Source organism: Mustela nivalis, assembly GCF_964662115.1.
Source record: "Mustela nivalis genome assembly, chromosome: 18".
NCBI classification, from domain to species: Eukaryota; Metazoa; Chordata; class Mammalia; order Carnivora; family Mustelidae; genus Mustela; species Mustela nivalis.
Genome location: NC_139037.1, coordinates 57,699,164 through 57,717,014, shown reverse-complemented (window position 1 = coordinate 57,717,014; position 17,851 = coordinate 57,699,164). Strand labels below are relative to the sequence as shown.

At 54.3% G+C, this 17,851-nt stretch overlaps 1 protein-coding gene across 3 annotated transcripts; it reads left to right on the top strand.

Annotated features, from left to right (window-relative positions):
• The first annotated feature begins 6,937 nt into the window (after positions 1–6,937).
• Positions 6,938–13,818, top strand: FOSB (FosB proto-oncogene, AP-1 transcription factor subunit). 3 transcript variants are annotated; one of them, XM_082711374.1, is made up of 5 exons: positions 6,938–7,643; positions 9,568–9,888; positions 10,128–10,235; positions 11,177–11,332; positions 11,473–13,818. In XM_082711374.1, the coding sequence occupies exons 1-5, from the start codon at positions 7,518–7,520 to the stop codon at positions 11,473–11,475; spliced, it is 714 nt and encodes a 237-aa protein (XP_082567500.1). In that variant the 5' UTR covers positions 6,938–7,517; the 3' UTR covers positions 11,476–13,818. The 3 variants fall into 3 exon arrangements, with proteins under 3 accessions (XP_082567500.1, XP_082567498.1, XP_082567499.1); XM_082711372.1 differs by having other exon boundaries at positions 11,177–13,818; XM_082711373.1 differs by having other exon boundaries at positions 7,419–7,643; positions 9,685–9,888; positions 11,177–13,818.
• Positions 13,819–17,851: the final 4,033 nt, after the last annotated feature.

Below are 17,851 nucleotides of genomic sequence, written 5' to 3'. Positions count from 1 at the left end.
GGAGCTTACTTAAAAGAAAAAAAAAAAAGAAAATAGAAGATACAGTGGTTGTGTACAACGTAACACCTGTCACATGGTCGGTTTTCTTAAACAACTGCTGCCATATTATTAATATTACTCATGTTATCCTAAGTCCAGTTGGAAAGTTCTCCAAAACAGTCACCCTCACCACCTTGGTCTGGTCCTTCCTCTTAGCTTCCCACAGTCTCTCCTGCTTCCTCTTCTTTGGTCTTGTGTATCCACAGTTGGGAGAGAGTGCTCTGAGGGACTCTCTCCTCATCTAAATCTTTTCAGGACTCGGTGGTGATCGTCCAGACTCACGACCTCCAGGAAGTTCTCCTGGCTTGCTCCAACCTCACTGAACACTCCTGCCTCCCCCTGCCTGGAGTGATTACAGTCAGTGATACACCACCACGCTGGGTGGGTCTGGGTTGCAGATGAATGAGAAGGGAGCCCTTACAGTGGTCCACAGCACCCCTGGCGCCAGGACCTGAGACTGGCCAGCAGCTGAGAGTGGCCTCTGCTTAGCTCTGTGCGCAGGCCCACATACGTGGAACTGTGTGTGTGAGTGGTGTGAGTGTGCGTGGGAGAGAGCGGACACAGTCATGGGAGCTGGCTGTGTGATTCCGTATTATCTGTGTGCCTTGGTCCATAGGTTTTTACATAACTCTGAGCGAGTCCACAGAGGCCCTTTGGCACGACTGCGGATAGCTAAGAAATTCTGTGCGTCTGCAGCTCTGGGGGCCTCAGCCAGTTCGTGCGTGTGGAGTTGTGCGTCTCTGCAGACACACAAAGGAGCGTGCCCGTTGTGTCTGCGTGGTTGGGCATCCGCGCGCCTTTGTGATGTGTCCGCACCACAATGTGTGCTTCGCTGTGTGCGTGTGATTGTGCAGTGGCTTCGGCATCTGTGTATCCTTGCAGACAAAAGCGAAAGGCGTGTGCGTGTCTTCGTTTCCACGTTTGGCTTCTGTAAACCAAGCCTTCTTCTTCGCAGCCCTGAAAAATGTGTCTCCCCTACCACACCCCAAAACACCCCTGGAAAGACCCAAGGTCACCAGCTCAGCTCAGTTCCCCCTTGGACACAGGCACGAAGTACCAGGAGGCTGACTGTTCATCGACATCTGGAGCCAGGCCCCGACACCCACAGGCAGGCTTCCCGCCTGTCAACGGGTCTAGAACATCGTCCCCCTTCCCACAGTGTGATGGCAAAGGAACAGAGAGGCCCAGATATGTTTCTGTCGGAGACAATCTGTCAGAGTTTGAATGCACCAATCAGTGAACGGTGAAGATTCATTTAGTCCACAAATGTTTACTGAGCACCTACAGGGGGCCGGGCACTGTGCTGGGGACATGGCGGTGACCAGGACAGCCCAAGCCCAGGCCTCAATAACAGTACAGCCTGGCGGGAAAAAGAGCTCCAGTTCCCAAAGGACGATGAACCCGGAGAGGAAGAGCTGGGAGGGAGCTGCCCCAGGGAGGGCTTCCTGGAGGAGGAGATTATAGACGCAGGAAGCAACAGGGAGAGTGCTCCAGGGAGAGGGCAGAGCACATGCAGAGACCTGGAGGGAGAACGCAGCGTCTAGAACATGGACAGTTGGCACAGGCCAGGTTATGCCAGACCTTGTGGGCCATGGTGAATGGGGAGTTTGAATTCCAAATGCCAGTGTACTGGGAAAGTCAAGCTAGGAGTCCTCAGTCTGGACCACTTGGCTTCCCTGAAACTCTACAGACACCACCTCCAGGAGGCCTCCAGGACTGCTCAGTGGGGAGCTGGCCTGGCTAGCCAGAAACACTATCAGTGTTTTTAATCAAGGAGCCTGCAAATCACTAACTGGCCTGGCCCTACAGTCACGGAGGCGACAGTCACAACAGCAGGGTACACACCTGCACACACACACACACACACACGCACGCACACCCCATTCCATGCCGCAGAAACACCCACAGACCTTTCTCTTGCAGCTGAAACCCCAGCATGACCCAGAGGCTTGCTGGAAATGCCAAAGGCTCCACCAGATCTGCGGTGTAACCAGATTCCCCAGTGGATTCATGATCACACAACTAGGAAGAAGGCTGCACCTCCTTTCGTTTCTTTTCTGTACAATGTAGATAACAACGCAACCTCCTTATGGGGCTGGCGCTCTAACGTGCGTGGAAGCACCAAGCACAGCCTACTAAGTACTTGCTTCCCTCCTCCCCCCTCTCCTCCTTTGCATTACTAAATTTTGGAGCCAAAGAGAACTCTGAGCCCACCGCCATCCAGCCTTCTTGCTCTGTGGGTGGGAAACTGAGGCACAGGGTAGCATAAGTTATGCCCACGGAAGGATGGAAGGATGTGCTGACACCTGCCTTTGGCAGAATTGCCCCCAGGGCTGTTTACAGGATGCTCTGAGCAAGCCAGAGCTTCACCACCACCCCAGCCCTCACCTGTGGGGCCAGAAGGCTGAGGGCTGCCTCTGCCCCTCCCCACGCAGAGCCAAGCCCTGCAAAGCTCTGGTGGGGCGGTGGGTAGGGGAGTGAAGGTCTTGCCCTCTCCCCCACATTCCAGTCCTCCACCTCCTGGAAGCTCCCTGGGGTTGAGCCCTCTGAAGAAAGACTTGCCTTGCCCACCCCATGCTCTGTGGACAAGGTATGCATGTGTGTGTGTGTGTGTGTGTGTGTGTGTGTGTGTGTGTGACTTTGTGTATGTTTGGCGGGGGTCACCAGGGCCACCTTTTCCCTTAGGCAAAAATGGCACAGTACTGGGGCCTATGATAATTTTAGAGGCTCACCAAATATGTAATTTCTTTTAAGATCAGAAGAAAAGGGGCACCTTTGTAGCTCAGTCATTAAGCATCTGCCTTTGGGTCCTGGGATGCAGCCCTGCCTCAGGCTCCCTGCTCAGCCGGGAGCCTGCTTCTCCCTCTTCCTCCCCCCGGGCTTGTGTCCACCCACCACCACCTCCCCACCGTTCAAATAAATAAATAAATAAATAATCTTTAATAAAAAAGGTGGGGTGCCTGGGTGGCTCAGTCAGTTAAACGTCTGCCTTCTGTCCAGGTCATGGTCCCCGGGTCCTGGGATTGAGCCCTGCATTGGGATCCCTGCTCAGTAGGGAGCCTGCTTCTCCCTCTCCTCCCCACTCATGCTCTCTCTCTCTCTCTCTCTCGATATCTCGGTCTGTCTCTCTCTCTCAAATAAATAAATAAAATCTTTAAAAAAAAATCAGAAAGGAAAAAAAAATCCTGAACTTCTAGGTAAAACAAAATGTTCTAATATATAGTATTATCTACATTTATACCAATGTAGTCATAATAATCCCATTTTTTTAAAAGATTTTATTTATTTATTTGACAGACAGAGATCACAGGCAGGCAGAGAGAGGAGGAAGCAGGCTCCCCGCTGAGCAGAGAGGCCCATGCAGGGCTCGATCCCAGGACCCTGAGATCATGACCTGAGCCGAAGGCAGAGACTTTAACCCACGGAGCCACCCAGGTGCCCCATAATAATCCTATTTTATTATTTTTCTAAAAGATTTATTTGAGGGTGAGAGAAAGGGAGGGGCAGAGGGAGAGGGAAAGAGAGAATCTTGAGCAGACTCCCTGCTGAGTGTGGGGCTCTAGTAGGACCCCGAGACTGAGGCAAAATCAAGAGTTGGAGCCCCAGTCAACTGAGCCCCCCAGGCACCCAATAAAATATAATTTCAAAGATGTCTTTATGGAGGTAGAAGGTAATGATGGGCACCTGTGTGGCTCAGTGGGTTGGGCCTCTGCCTTCGGCTCAGGTCATGATCTCAGGGTCCTGGAATCGAGCCCCGCATCGGGCTCTCTGATCAGCGGGAAGCCTGCTTCCCCCTCTCTCTCTGCCTGCCTCTCTGCCTACTCTCTGTCAAATAAATAAATAAAATCTTTTTAAAAAGAAGAGAGTTATAATGTGACCTTGTGTGTCTCTGCTGGCTGACATCTCTGGGAGGGTCTCTATCTGCAAAGATCAGGTTGGCTCTGTTTTAATAATAAAACAAATCCCTACAACGCGCCAGGCCTGTTCCAGAAGCTTTCCTGATCTTCACCTCATGTAATCCCCCTCCAGCCCCATGAGCTGGGCATGATTCCTGACCCCCTTTCCTAGGTCAGGAAACAGAAGCTCCAGACAGCATAACTCAGGGTCACCCAACCACTAAGTGGTGGGACAAGAATGTAAGCCTGGGCCACCTAGATTCTGGGACCACCAGTCAAGAGGATAAATATCCAGTGTCTGCACAAGCATGGCCATCTACACGTGAACTCATGAAATAAAAGCTTAGGGTCGGGGGCCTGGCCAGCTCAGAAGGTGGGCCATGTGACTCTTGATCTTGGGGTTGGAAATTTGAGCCCCATGCTAGGTGTAGAGATTACTTAAGAATAAAATCTGAAAGGGGCGCCTGGGTGGCTCAGTGGGTTAAAGCCTCTCTGCCTTCGGCTCAGGTCATGATCCCAGGGTCCTGGGATCGAGCCCCGCATCAGGCTCTCTGCTCAGCAGGGAGCCTGCTTCCCCCCTCTCTTTCTGCCTACTTGTGATCTCTGTCAAATAAATAAAATCATTTAAAAAAAAAAAGAATAAAATCTGAAAAATAAATAAATAAATAAATAAAATAGAAACATGGGCTCTGAAGCTGAGGCGCTGCATTCTTATCTTGGCTTCGCCACTCCTGTGCTGTGTGACTCTAGGAAAGTGACTTCACCTCTCTGGGCTTCTGTTTCCTTGTAGGCTGAATGACAGTTCCTACCTCATAGGAGGGTTGTGAGAAGGAAGAAAATGAATATGAGCACTCAAGAAGAATGAGCCCTTGTAATGATGGTATGAAGAGTATCTGAGTGCAACCACAGCGAAGGTGTACGGGTCACGTATGCTGGGGACCGCATGACTGTGTTTCAGTGTGTGGGGGCATGTGTGTTGCCCATCGGAGGTGAAGGTTGGAATACCCGCGTGTCCGTGGATATGTACACCACCTGTGTCGGGGTGTGAAGGCTTTTGGGCAGCCTGGGTGTCTCCTGTGTCATCTCCTTTATGCTGTAGCAGGGATGAGGGGCTTGGACAGGACAGGGAATGAGGGGTCACTCCTGTCTGCTGCCAGGGCCGAGTCACTGCCTGCTGGTGGTTGCTGTGTCATCTCCTAGTCCTCATCCCTACTTCCAGACTGGTGGCAGACAGAGGGGGCGTGGGGTAAAGAGGTGGAGGGGAGGCTGGAGGCTGTGCTTTTGTCTGGAAACCTTGACCTCCCCCACCATCTTGCCCCCTGTGTCCCTCCAGCCTTCCATGTCTCCCTCCCCTTCCCCAGGATCTACAGGAAGCAGGGAAGCAAGATTCTGCAGGGAATCAGGGCCCACTCACCCCCTCCTGCTCAGCCTCAGACCCACTGTGTGACCCTGAGCCAAGGCCTCCCCCTCTCTGGGTTTCAACAATCTCAAAGCACTTCTCCCTCCATGTCCAGGACCCGGTCACGCTCTGCACTGGGAGGGAAGCACCAGATCTCTGAGATTTGCGAAGCAGCAGGTGGGACCCCTCCCAGTGGTGCTTAAGAGTTGGGGGCTGTGGCATCCCAAATACCTTCATTAAATTCTTAAACCCTGTTTCCTAACTGGGAGGCCTCAGGAAAGCAGCTCTACCGCTCTAAGCCTGGGTCACAACAGTACACACCACCAGCAGAAGGTAGCAGGAGGTAGGTTCGAAAGGCTTAGGTTTCCCAGAAATCACCGTTACCCTTTAAACAATCCCAAGACCCAGGGTTTTCAGGGAGTCCCGCTGAACCAGGCAGTTCTCAGAAATCAGGAAGATGGTAGGAGCTCTGCAGTTTAACATTCTGGGTTTGAATTTCTTGCCATGGGATCCTGGACAAGTCACTTAACCTCTTCGAGTATTTTTTCCCTCTTTAATAAAGTGAAGATTTTCCTCCCTTAACCTTCAAACGCTGGTTTAAGGATTACAGATCTCGTGGTGAAAGGCTTACAACAGGAGGCTGGTATTTGCTCGTAGTTAAATACACGGCATCTATTATTATTATCAATTCTTATTCAACACACATTTTTTCTTAGGTCTAAAGGGAGGATTATGAAGCGGGAAGGAGAGGTTACCACCACTATCAGCAGGGACTTCTCACGCTGAATTCTGTTCTCTGCCCGCTCCAAACCCGCGTACCTCCCAAACGCCGGACTGCGTGCGGGGCCAGGGGGTCCAAAACACACATCCTTTGCCCGGACGGGAAAACTGAAGCTGAAGCTCAGAAAGGAATAACATTTCCCCAAGTCAGGGCCACCAGGACCGAAGCTACCAGAAGCCTCGGGACTCCACCCCCACCTCCTCTTTCATCTGGAACATCACAGTCCCTCCCACTCCGCTCGGGACTCAGTTTCCCCGCCTACGTGGCTACACCACACCAGCCAGGGTCTCTTTCTGGGGATCTGACCTTCTTGAGTGAGGGCGCTGCTCCACCGGGAGGGCTGGGAGGGGCTGCCGGAGGTGAAAAGTACCCACTTACCCGGGTCTTCCCCAGGCTAGATTCAGAGCCTATTAATACCAGCCCCCGGGGCGGCGCGGCACTGCGCAGGTGCGGGCGGGTTCCGCAGGCGCGCGGGGTGAGCGCGCGAGCGAGCGAGGGATTCCCTCTGACGTAATTGCTAGGATACCAAACAAACACTCTGCCGCGCCGGCCGAGCTCCTTATATGGCTAATTGCGTCACAGGAACTCCTGGGAGGCGGGGCCGGGATCCCCTCCCGCCGAGGGCTCTGGAATGCAGCCCCCACGACCCCCAGGGTCGCGAGGGTGATGCAGGTGGACAGACCGAGGCTAGGGCAGACCTCTTGCGGGACGGCGCGGGGCTGAGTTCAGCAGGGCCGGAGATTTTAGGAAGTTTGTGGAGCTGGGGTAGGGTGACGTAAGCAGGGAGGCGGGTCCCGGGCATATAAATACAGGCTGGCGGCTTTGGGGTTCATTCATAAGACTGAGAGCTACGGCCTCGGCAGGGACAGGCGGAGCTGGAACTTGGGGACTTGATTGTTGTGGTTTTTCTTGGGGGCTGTGAAGTTCAGTTTGGCTTTTCTTTTCCGGCGAGAAAGTTTTGGGGAGGATTCTTCTAGATAATTCTACATTTTATTTTGGAGGAGCGACTTACTCTTTTTGTCTTCTTTATTACTCCCCTCCCCCCGTGGGACCCGCTGGACGCGTGGAGGAGAGCGCACCCGAAGCCGATTCTGTACAGCAAGACAGCGCTTTCCGCCTCTGGGGGAGCGATCCCCCCCCCACGCCCCTGGGTCCTGCGGAGCCTGGACTTTCAGGAGGCACAGCGGCATCTTGTGGGGGCCTGGGCACCGCAGAGGAATTGCACAGAAACTTTGCCATTGTTGGAGCGGGACGCTGCCCCCATCCCGAGTTTCCTCGGACAGCGCGCTTAGGGGACGCGGTCGGCTCACCCCGGACTCGCAGCTTTCTTTTCCACCCGGCCATAGCCTTGGCTTCCCGGCGACCTCAGCGTGGTCACAGGGCCCCCCCTGTGCCCAGGGAAATGTTTCAAGCTTTCCCCGGAGACTACGACTCCGGCTCCCGGTGCAGCTCCTCACCCTCCGCCGAGTCTCAGTATCTGTCTTCAGTGGACTCCTTCGGCAGTCCACCCACCGCCGCCGCCTCCCAGGTAAGTTCTAGAGGGTTAGGGTGCTGCTTTGTGGGCTTTATTTTTTAAAAGTCAGGAATGGATCGAGCAATCCCTCCACCCCAAATAGAGACGCACCAAAACTCGGGATCTGAGAGGGAATAGGCTCACCGCGCACTTGGCAAACTGCAAAGTCGGGGCGTGTTTGCAATTGGTGGAGTGCGCGGATCGCTGGGAGGGAAAGCAGAGAGGTGAGCTTTGGGGGTGGGGAGAATGCTCCGTTCAGTGCAACGTGTATGCGGTAGCAGGGCTGAGAACTTTTAGCTTGCTCCGGGACTGCTCCCGACTCAGGTCCCCAACCTGGAGCTAGCGCAGTTAGGCAGGTGGGGGAAATTCCGGGGAAGCTTCCAGTAGCCTCTTCCCTTTTCCTTCTCCATCGGAGCGCCTACTCCAGCATCGAGTTGCCCTCGATCCCGCGAGCGAGCTGGCCTCGAACCCTCGCTTGGAAGCTCTGCCTCCGCCTCCTGCGCGGAGACGTAACGGGGGACCCGTGCGTAACGGCTGACGCGCTGGAATCCTCCGTCTGACGCGGGGCACGCACGGCGCGCGGCGCCCCCTTCGTCCGCCCCGCCCCTGACGTCCCGGAGCGTTCTATTTTGGAACGCCTGGGCCACGTTGCTAAGGGAGGGGGCAGCCCGGCGTTCCGATTGGTCGCCGCGGCGCAGGCTACGGCCAATCAACTTTCCCTTCCTATTTGTAGGGTGCATTTCCCTTCCCCCAGCTCCGTCCCCGGAACTCGTGGTTCCTCGGCGCTGGGGTCTCTTTTACGGGCCTCTGAAGGCAGAGAGAGGGGATTCCTGTCGCGACAGGAGCGACCCTCTGCGATCCAATGGGTTCGCGAGGACCTCGCGGGGATCAGGGCCCTCCCATCTCAGGGGCCGAGAGCGTCTGTGTGCCGGGGTCTCTTTGGGAGACATGGGTGGCCGTCACTCTCTTCTCCGGGCACACACAGACACAGTCCCAGTCCCCCTTCTCCGGTCACCCGATCCCTTCGCTGTGTCGGAAGACAGGACTAGAACCGTTAGCCCTAGGGGAACCAGCCAGGTTGTCTCCAGGAGCCCCGCCTCCTCTGGGCTTCCTGGACTCTCATTGGCCAGCGAGCCAGCCCATCCCTCACCACGCCCCCTGGGAGAGTAGTTAAGCCTTCCGAGCAGTCCTAGGGTTCCATTTGGGGGTGGGGGTAGATGAGCGCCGCTCCCGCTCAGGGCGCAGGACGTACACCATTCTCCCTCCGTGGTAGTCTGAGGGAGCCCGATCGTCACTTTTCTCTACCTGTCCCGCTTACCGTAATCTGTCTTTTGTCAGTCTCACTCTGTAGAGAAACAATTACTTGAAACGTTGTTCAAAACTCCTAGGGCCGTCCCCCAACACCCTTTTAACTAAGACCCCCCGCCTCTGCACGGAGGTCTCATGGACCTTCCAGTCGCTCATCCCCCCGGCTCAGAGGGGTGTGTGTACGGGTGTGAGTGTAGAGGAAGGCTTGGCCTAAGGCCTCTCTCTCTCCCTCCCCTTGCCTCTGGGGTGGGGGTGGGGTGTTGTGGCTGTGTGTGTGGCTGTGACTCCTTCCCGGGGGTTCTGTCACCCGGCTGTGTCCAGCCTCCTCCCCACCCCCCCACCTAAGAGTCACCAACCCGGGGTGTGATTCACCACCCGCTGGAACCGTGCAACCTTTCCCCGAAGAAGAAGGAGGAGGTAGAAGCCAGTTGAGCAGAAATCCTCTCATTAGCACTGCGTCACGGTGTAGTGGAAGGGTGGGTGTTGTGGCTTTTTGCCTGTGACACACACATCCACACCCGCTCGCCCTGTGCTCACTCACGGGGTCGGTGTGTGTATGTGTGTTGGGTGTGTGTGTGTCGGTGTCTCTGTTTGTGTGTCTACGCCTGTGTGTGTATGTGTCACCCCGTAGGAGTGCGCCGGTCTCGGGGAAATGCCCGGTTCCTTCGTGCCCACGGTCACCGCGATCACAACCAGCCAGGACCTCCAGTGGCTCGTGCAACCCACCCTCATCTCTTCCATGGCCCAGTCCCAGGGGCAACCACTGGCCTCCCAGCCCCCAGCTGTCGACCCCTACGACATGCCAGGAACCAGTTACTCCACGCCAGGCATGAGCGGCTACAGCAGCGGCGGAGCTACTGGCAGTGGTGGACCTTCCACCAGCGGAACCACCAGTGGACCTGGGCCTGCCCGCCCGGCCCGAGCCCGGCCTCGGAGACCCCGAGAGGAGACGGTGAGTAAGGGGCATCTCAACTTGGCCTGGGAGTAGGAAGCAAGAGAGGTGGGAACTTTCTCACCAGTGGGGTGAGGGACCACTGAGGCCTTAGTGCCACAGAAACCCTAGCATCCTTGCTACAGATGGGAAGGAATAGAGGGTCCTCCTGTGGCCCCTGGGGAAGAAGAGGGGGTTGGGACGGATGGAGGCAGCGCACCGTGTCCGCAGACCTCATGGCCTCTGTCTCCCCTACTCAGCTTACTCCGGAGGAGGAGGAGAAGAGAAGGGTTCGTCGGGAACGCAACAAATTGGCAGCAGCTAAGTGTAGGAACCGTCGGAGGGAGCTGACTGACCGACTCCAGGCGGTGAGCAGCGGCCTGGGGAGGGAGGGGTGAGGGCACATGGGAGGGGGGCTCTCCCCCATCCTTTGCCCCTTGCCACCTGTGCCCTGGTCCTGGGCTGAGAGCCAGAGGTTCTGCACGTGAACTAGGTATGGGTGTGGCCAGGTGGGGTAATCCCCGGTACACACACAGACCCTTCCACACACCCAGCCATGCCAGTCCCGCTTTATGACCTTTCCCAGAAGTCCTGTCCTTTCTTCTCCCTTTTGGGCTTGGGCAAGCCATAGCCCATTTTTGCCTCGGTTTCTCCATCTCTTCCACCCCTCCTGGAATTTTCCAGGCTCCTTCTAGCTTTGACATTCTGGAGAGTCTGGGAAGCCAAAAGCTTTGATCCCACGTCAGTTCTTACCATACGCACCCAGACCGCTCAGAGTGGGGCAGGTGGCATGCGCCAACACCTCCTTCCCTTTTTTACAACTTACCTTGGTCTGGGACTGGTTCCTACAGGGTGACCTGCTGCCCCTAGAGGAAATCGGGAAAATCCTCTCCTTTCCCGCCGGGTCTCTTCCCTGGGAGACAGAGGGGGAAGGGGAAAGGTGGAGAAGAGGTGGCATTACAAACAGGGAACAATCATTCATTCATTCATTCAACAAACCTCTGAGTGCCTCTGGCAACTAGAGCTCTCCTTGTGCCCCTGTGCGCTTCTCAGTTCCCACTGAACACATGGCAGGGGAGGTGGGGTGGGGGGTGGGGACAGGCTCCCGGAAGGCGAGACCCTTGCCCTGACTCCTGTAGTACATCCGGACCCCACATCAGGGGGTCTCGCCACTCAGCCCCAAGCTGCCTTCCAGCCGGGGGCCTCAGCAGCAGGAGTAAGGGACATGGTTTCAGTCATGACCCACCTTGTCCTGTCACTCACGGCCTTTTTCTCCTTCTTCCCCCTCCTGCGTGTGACTGGACCCCAGGAGACAGATCAGTTGGAGGAAGAAAAGGCAGAGCTGGAGTCGGAGATCGCTGAGCTCCAAAAGGAGAAGGAGCGTCTGGAGTTTGTGCTGGTGGCCCACAAACCGGGCTGCAAGATCCCCTACGAAGAGGGGCCGGGGCCCGGCCCGATGGCGGAGGTGAGAGATTTGCCGGGGTCGGCATCCACTAAGGAAGATGGTTTCAGCTGGCTGCTGCCGCCCCCGCCACCACCGCCCCTGCCCTTCCAGACCAGCCAAGACGCATCCCCCAACCTGACAGCTTCTCTCTTTACACACAGTGAAGTTCAAGTCCTCGGCGACCCCTTCCCCGTTGTTAACCCTTCGTACACTTCCTCGTTTGTCCTCACCTGCCCGGAGGTCTCCGCGTTCACCGGCGCCCAACGCCCCAGCGGCAGTGACCAGCCCACCGACCCCCTGAACTCGCCCTCCCTTCTTGCTCTGTGAACTCTTTAGACACAAAACAAACAAACACACGAGGGGGAGCGATTTGGAAGAGGAGGAGGAAGAGAGAGAGAGGGGAAGAGACAAAGCGGGTGTGTGGCCTTCCTGCCTCTCCTGTCTGACTCTCTGCGATCACTGTCATCGGACAGGAGGACCTCCTTGTGTTTTGTGCCGCCTCTTGTTTCTGTGGCCCGGCGAGGCCAGGAAGCTGGTGACTTTGGGGGCAGGGGGCGGGGAGGGAATGGACCCCGCCCCCAGCTGCCTGTTGGCCCTTTCACCTCAACCCAACCTCTGGGGATGGGTGGGGGGTTGGGGGGCGCCTCGCTTTGGGCGGAGGGAAAGGGGTGCTGGTGGTGGGCTGCGGGGTGGGCTGAACTCTGCTCCAGAGAGGCCCGACAAGGAAATGCCACAGACCACTGCCCCACCGCCTCCCACACCCACCCTTCAGGGGGTGACCAGGCTGGTTCTCCCTGCTCCCCCGACCCTAGCTTATTTATCCAACATTTCCACGTGGTTAGATCCTCTTCAGAATTGAGCCTCCCTTTAAGGGAAGTTGATGCCCCTTATGATAATCTCCTTCCCTCCCACCGACTTAGTCTGAAATGTGAACCTCGCTCCCTGGCTGTCCAGCCTTCCCACTCCTGGCAAAAGTGGCTCTGATCTGAATTCTTGGCCTCCTAAGAATCCCCCCCCCCCCTCAATTCCAAGTCGGCCCCCAGCCCTCCTTTTCTGATGACAGTGTTACCCCAAGCCTCCCCAGCCTGGCTCAGCCTTCCCTCCCGGCCTTCCTTGCTGGGCCTCTCTGATTCAGGCAGCAGGGGGCGCTGTGATGCCCGTCCTGCTGGAGTGCTTTATACTGTGAACCGAGTTGGCCGGATTGGGGGTGGGGGGTGGGGGGAGCCCGATGAGACAGAACCCTTGGTGGGGAGCGGATTGTGCCCTCCTCCCGCCTCAAATCCTTTCCTTGGTCTCCCCTCGCCCCAGCTGCCTCCTTCCTCCCCTCAACAGTGAGTTAGACTCCAGGGGTGACAGGATGGAGAGTGGGGGTGACAGTTTTCCAACCGCGTGGCCTCTGTCCTCAGGACCCTCAGCCCCAAGCCCTGGCCTTTTTATTTAAGGCCTGTCCTCTTACCCCGGCCTAGGACGCCAACTTCTCCCTCCCCGTGGCACCCCTACATCCTTTCTAGAAAGGGAACAATGAGAGGTTGCCAGGGGACCCCCAGTATTTTTTCCGGAGAAGACTTCAAGGCCGAGGCTTTGGCCCCCCCAAGCCCCAGTATTTTCGGACTGGCAAACTCGAAGGGGCTGCTCTCCTGCGGTCCCAGCTTCCCTGCCCCAGGCCCTCCACAAGTCCTGATTCTGGGTTCGGGCTCCCCTGCCCCGCCTGTCCTTGTGCTTCACCTCTCGAGAACTCTCTCCTGAGGCGGATTGATATTTTTTTAACTTAGGGTGGGCCACGCCGCCTTCTGTGCTGCATGGGAAACATTCCACGTGCCCTGTCCCGCGCCCCCCACCCCGCCCCGTGGCTATTTATCCCTTTCCTGGTTTCCGAAAGGCACTTATATCTATTATGTATAAATAAATATATTATATATGGGTGTGAGTGTGCGTGCGTGCGCGTGAGTGTGTGAGCGCTTCTGCAACGTCGGCCTGCATCACGTTGGCCCCCAAAGCAGCGCCCCGTTGACTGGGAAACACTGCTTCTGGAAACTTCGAGTCAGCCTGTTTCAGGCTCCCTTTCCTCTGGCTGTCTCTCGCTGTCTCTCCGGATTGTCTTGGCCCCTCCGGTGGTTCGGGGCAGTCTCTGGCCGTCTTTTCTCTCCCTGTTTTCACTTGGTCGTTTTGGGTCTGTTTGCTGACTGTCCCCGGTCCTCCAGCTGTCTCCTGACTCTGGCTTTGTTGGGGACGTGAGATTTTATTTTCGTGAGTGAAGCCTGAGGAATCATAGACTTCTACAGTCTGTATCTTTTAAGGATTCTGGGTGTGAGTGTGAGACTTGGGGGGGGGGGCTGCCCCTGCTGGACCACAACTTATTGAATCCCAACCCCTCGCCCCATGCTGTATTTGTGATTCTCTTTTTGTATTTTGCACCTGACCCTGGGGGGCTGGGACTGGCTGGCACTGGGCCACTACCCTCCCGCCGTGGTTCTGCACTGTCGCCAATAAAAAGCTCTTAAATATGAGTCTGCCAAGCTGTAGGGTCTGTTCCCAATGAGGGGGCTTCGCCCACACACAACACATTGTGAGACTCCGGCCTGTGAATCAGTCTACAGCAGGACAACAGGACAGAGGAGGGTAGGGAGTCAGAGGACTTCCTACAGGGTCTGCCTCCTCTCTGAGGGGATGAGGCAGAACAGTGGGTGAGAGGTCCTGAAATGCCAAAGGGTGTTTTTTTGAGTTTCTTGACAATAGAGGAACTCACCCAGACCCTGTGGGATGTGGGATGACCTGAGTGAAGGTGGAACAGATCGAGAAATTTGAAGCACACATCCTACAGGACGAAAGCTCAGACAGCGCCTATCAGTCCTCAAGGTTTTATGAGACAAAAAACATGGACCACATTACAGTGAAGATGAATTTCCTTTTACTTTTCAGGCCATCATATTTTCTGGGTTATGAACTTATAGGGGTCCACCTAAAATGGGCTGAACCAAAGATACTGTCTCATATAATTTATTAATCAATAGGAAACATTTCCTAAGTACCTACTGTGTGCCCACCCCAGTGCTGGGCAGTATTGGGGACAAGGCATGGACTGAGACACCTCCAGGCCCTCCCCCTCCTAGGGCTCACAGTACAGAGAGGGACCCAGATCTGTTGGGGATGATCTCAAGGGCACAGAGTTGGGGAATCCATGAGCCCAGTGAGGGCACGTAACCTGGTCAGGGAGACAAGGAAAGACTTCCTTGAGGAGGGACTGCTGAGCTGAGTCCTGGAGGCTACACAGAGGACGTAGAAGGGGATAGAAAATGATGCAGTGAGCACAAAGAGGTTGGTGGGGAGAGGGCTTGATATAGTAAGGGAGCTAGAGGTTCACAGAGCAAAAGGTATGGAGAAATTGCTCAGCAAGGACCAGATTCTGCAGGCTTAAATTCCAGACTAAGAATTTAGATCATCTCTTTTGGGCACTGGGGAGCCATAGCAGGTTTGAGTGCAAGAAAGGTAGGGGCAGGCTTGTGCTTTAGAAAGACAGCTTTAACCACTAAGTTGAGGGTAGCTGGCAGAGAAAGGGGCAACACTGGGGCAGGAGACCAGGGAGGTTCTAGGGTGGGGACACTGATCTAGGGTGGGGAAGCCTGGAACAGGGGCAGGGCTATGAAATCGGAGAGGAGGATGGGAATTGAAAAGATAGTAGGAGGCAGAACAGAGAGGACTTAGTGAAAAGCTGGTTTCAGAAAGACAGCACAGGGCAGTAGTAAATAGCTTGGGCCAGGAGTCTGAGAGCCTACCAAAGCTGGGTGACCTTGGACAAGAAGCTTCATTTCTATGAACCTCAGTTTTCTCAGCTGCAGAATGGGGCTATAAGGAGTCAGGGAGCTCATGCATGCCCATGCCGAGTGCAGAGCGAAGAGCAGTCCTTACTGCTCTTATTGGGGCCACTTTGATCCCCGGCTTGGAATATTCCCCTTTTCTGTTGGTTCAATCCCTCTCATCCTTCAAGTGTCTGCCCACATGTAACACTGACATCCGACCTGGGCTCAGATCTCCTTATTAGATGGCCTCTAAGTTCGATACTTGCCTTCCCAGTAGTTACCATCTTTGCAGTTGTTCACTAAATATGTAATTAATGGTTATTGAATGTTTATCTCCTTCCCTGGACTGAGAACACCGTGAGGCCAGGGCGGGGGCTGTGATCAACATTGTATTCCCAACCCCTGGCACCCAGCAAATACTTGTTGAATGAGCGCGTGAATGAATGAATGAATGAATGAATGAATGAATAAATGAGTATCTGACCGATGAATAAGTGATTAAATACGTGAGTGAGCACATGATTGAATGGGAGAATAAGCAAGCGAAGGGGAGAAATCCAGGATGACTTTCATCATCTTTTGGAATCATCTCTGATACTCCCAGTAAAAGTGATAATCCACGTGGGAAATGAGACTCGCGTGGCGGAGATGGATCGGTGAAGCAGATTACAACGCGTGGAGGAAGAACCCTCTCCCTAACAACCATGCTCTAATGTCCAGTCTCACGGGAGTATGAAAAAGGGAGGGCAGTATCGCCCGAAAGGTGGAATTGAACCACTCTGTCGCTAGACAGCTACAGGTTTGAAGCCTGCACCCCAGACCACTGAGGATCATCCGGGCAAGACAGAACCTCTCCCATACAGCTATATAAAATTCAAAAAGTATTATCTTTTTACAGTTATGGTCACGTATCTTGGGCGTGTGCAATATTGTTGACTCTGATATCTATAAATTCTCCCCAACTACGACATATATCCTTCCAAAATGTTACCTTTTTCTTGCATGGGCATGACTCATCCTCACTTTGGAAACCGCCTTCATTTGCATAGCGCCGCGCATGCTGGGAAGCGGCGTTCGAGGACCGGGGGGGGGGGGGGGGGGGGGGCTCGCTTCTAGATGTAAAAGTATCCGAAACCGTTTTTTTTCCAGGTGAGAAGTTTGTTTTTCAAGAAGAGAAAGTCATAAGTCGGCTTTCAGAAGCCCCTTCTCTGAAAAAATCCGAGTTCGAGTGAGCTAGTTCCTGCTAAAGTTTGATTTAGCCCAGCCCCGGAGATTCCGGGTCGGCGGTTATGAGGCTGGTGCGACACCTGCTGTTCCTTTTTGGAACTTCAACGACCTCCAGAGTCCTAGGTTCATTCAAATATTTGAGCGCCTACTAAATAAAGCTCAGGCACTGTTCTAGGCAGCGGCATGACAGAAATTCTGTCCCCATTGAGCTTAAGACACTAGGGATCATTAGTTTCTGCCTGTATTTTATAGCCAAGGAAACCGACGCTTAGAAACTGCTCGTACCGTACCCCAGTTCACACAGTCTAAAATACCTGGGGGAATAAAACCTGTGCCATCCTGTCATTAGAAAAAAGGTGACCCTTCTATAATCTAAGTCAGGGATCCTTTGACAAACGCTATCGTTCCAGAACACATGAAACCTACCCAGGGCTCCCATCTCAGAGTAAAAGTCAAAGTTCTCACCATAGCCCTACAAAATCCGTATACTGGGGTACCTGGGTGGCTCAGTTGGTTAAGTGTCTGCCTTTTTGTGATTCCATGGTACTGGGATCTCCGCTGAGCAGGGAGCCTGCTTCTCTCTCTCCCTCTGCCTGCAGCTCCCCCTGCTTGTGCGCTCTCTATCTCCCTCTCTGTCAAATAAATAAAATATTTCTTTAAAAAAAAAAAAATCCCTGTATGCTAGCTTTTTCCCTCCTCTGACACCATCTCCTAGTTTGCTTTGCTCATTTACTTGGCTTCTGGCATACAGAGCTCCTGCTGCACACACCAAGATCAGGAATGCTTCTTTCTCAGAGTCATTGTGTTTGCTGATCCCCCTGCCTGAAACTCCTTTCCCCCACATGTTCACTGACTCACTGCCTCCCTTCACTCTGGCCTCTGCTCAAATACCACCACCTGGTGAAGTCTTCCCTGATAAAATAACAAGTCCTCTTACTCCATCCCCTTTCCCTGATGGCTTCTCTCCATCCCTCTGAGCACCACCTGCCACGTCTGTTTGCTTATCCTCTGTCCACTCCCACTGGACTTATCACTTCCATGAAACTATGGACTTTGTTTTTGGCGTATTTCTGAGTCTCTACGGCCTAAAGAGTGCTTGAGAACTTAGCACATGCTTGGTAAATGTTTGTATGGGTGAATATAAGATTATTACATTATCCTTCTCTGAGCCCCGGGGTCCCCATCTGGAAAACAAGATTCGTACAGCTGATTTCACTAGAGGAATCATAGTGAGCAGATGGATATAAAAGTGTGAGGAGGCGCTCAATAAAGGCTGTTTCAAACTCCAGACTGTTTCCAGCTTCTAGGGAGGGTGGGCTCACTAGAAGCCAAGGATGGACTTGGGGCTTTAGCTATTCTTGGCCCCATAATTTCAACCAGTCCCTCTTCCTCCTCCATCCTTTTTTCTTTTTTTAAATAGTTTTTTGTTTGTTTGTTTAATTTTACTTTGATGTAATCTCAACTCCCAGTGCGGGGCTCGAACTCAGAATCCTAAGATTAGGAGTGGAACACTCCC

Bases quoted from the DNA above. Each gene is read 5' to 3' on its own strand.
- FOSB (XM_082711372.1), top strand. From the start codon at position 7,518: ATGTTTCAAGCTTTCCCCGGAGACTACGACTCCGGCTCCCGGTGCAGC. The intron at 9,889-10,127 runs GTGAGTAAGGGG...TCCCCTACTCAG, and splicing joins GGAGACCCCGAGAGGAGACG to CTTACTCCGGAGGAGGAGGA. The intron at 10,236-11,176 runs GTGAGCAGCGGC...ACTGGACCCCAG, and splicing joins TGACTGACCGACTCCAGGCG to GAGACAGATCAGTTGGAGGA.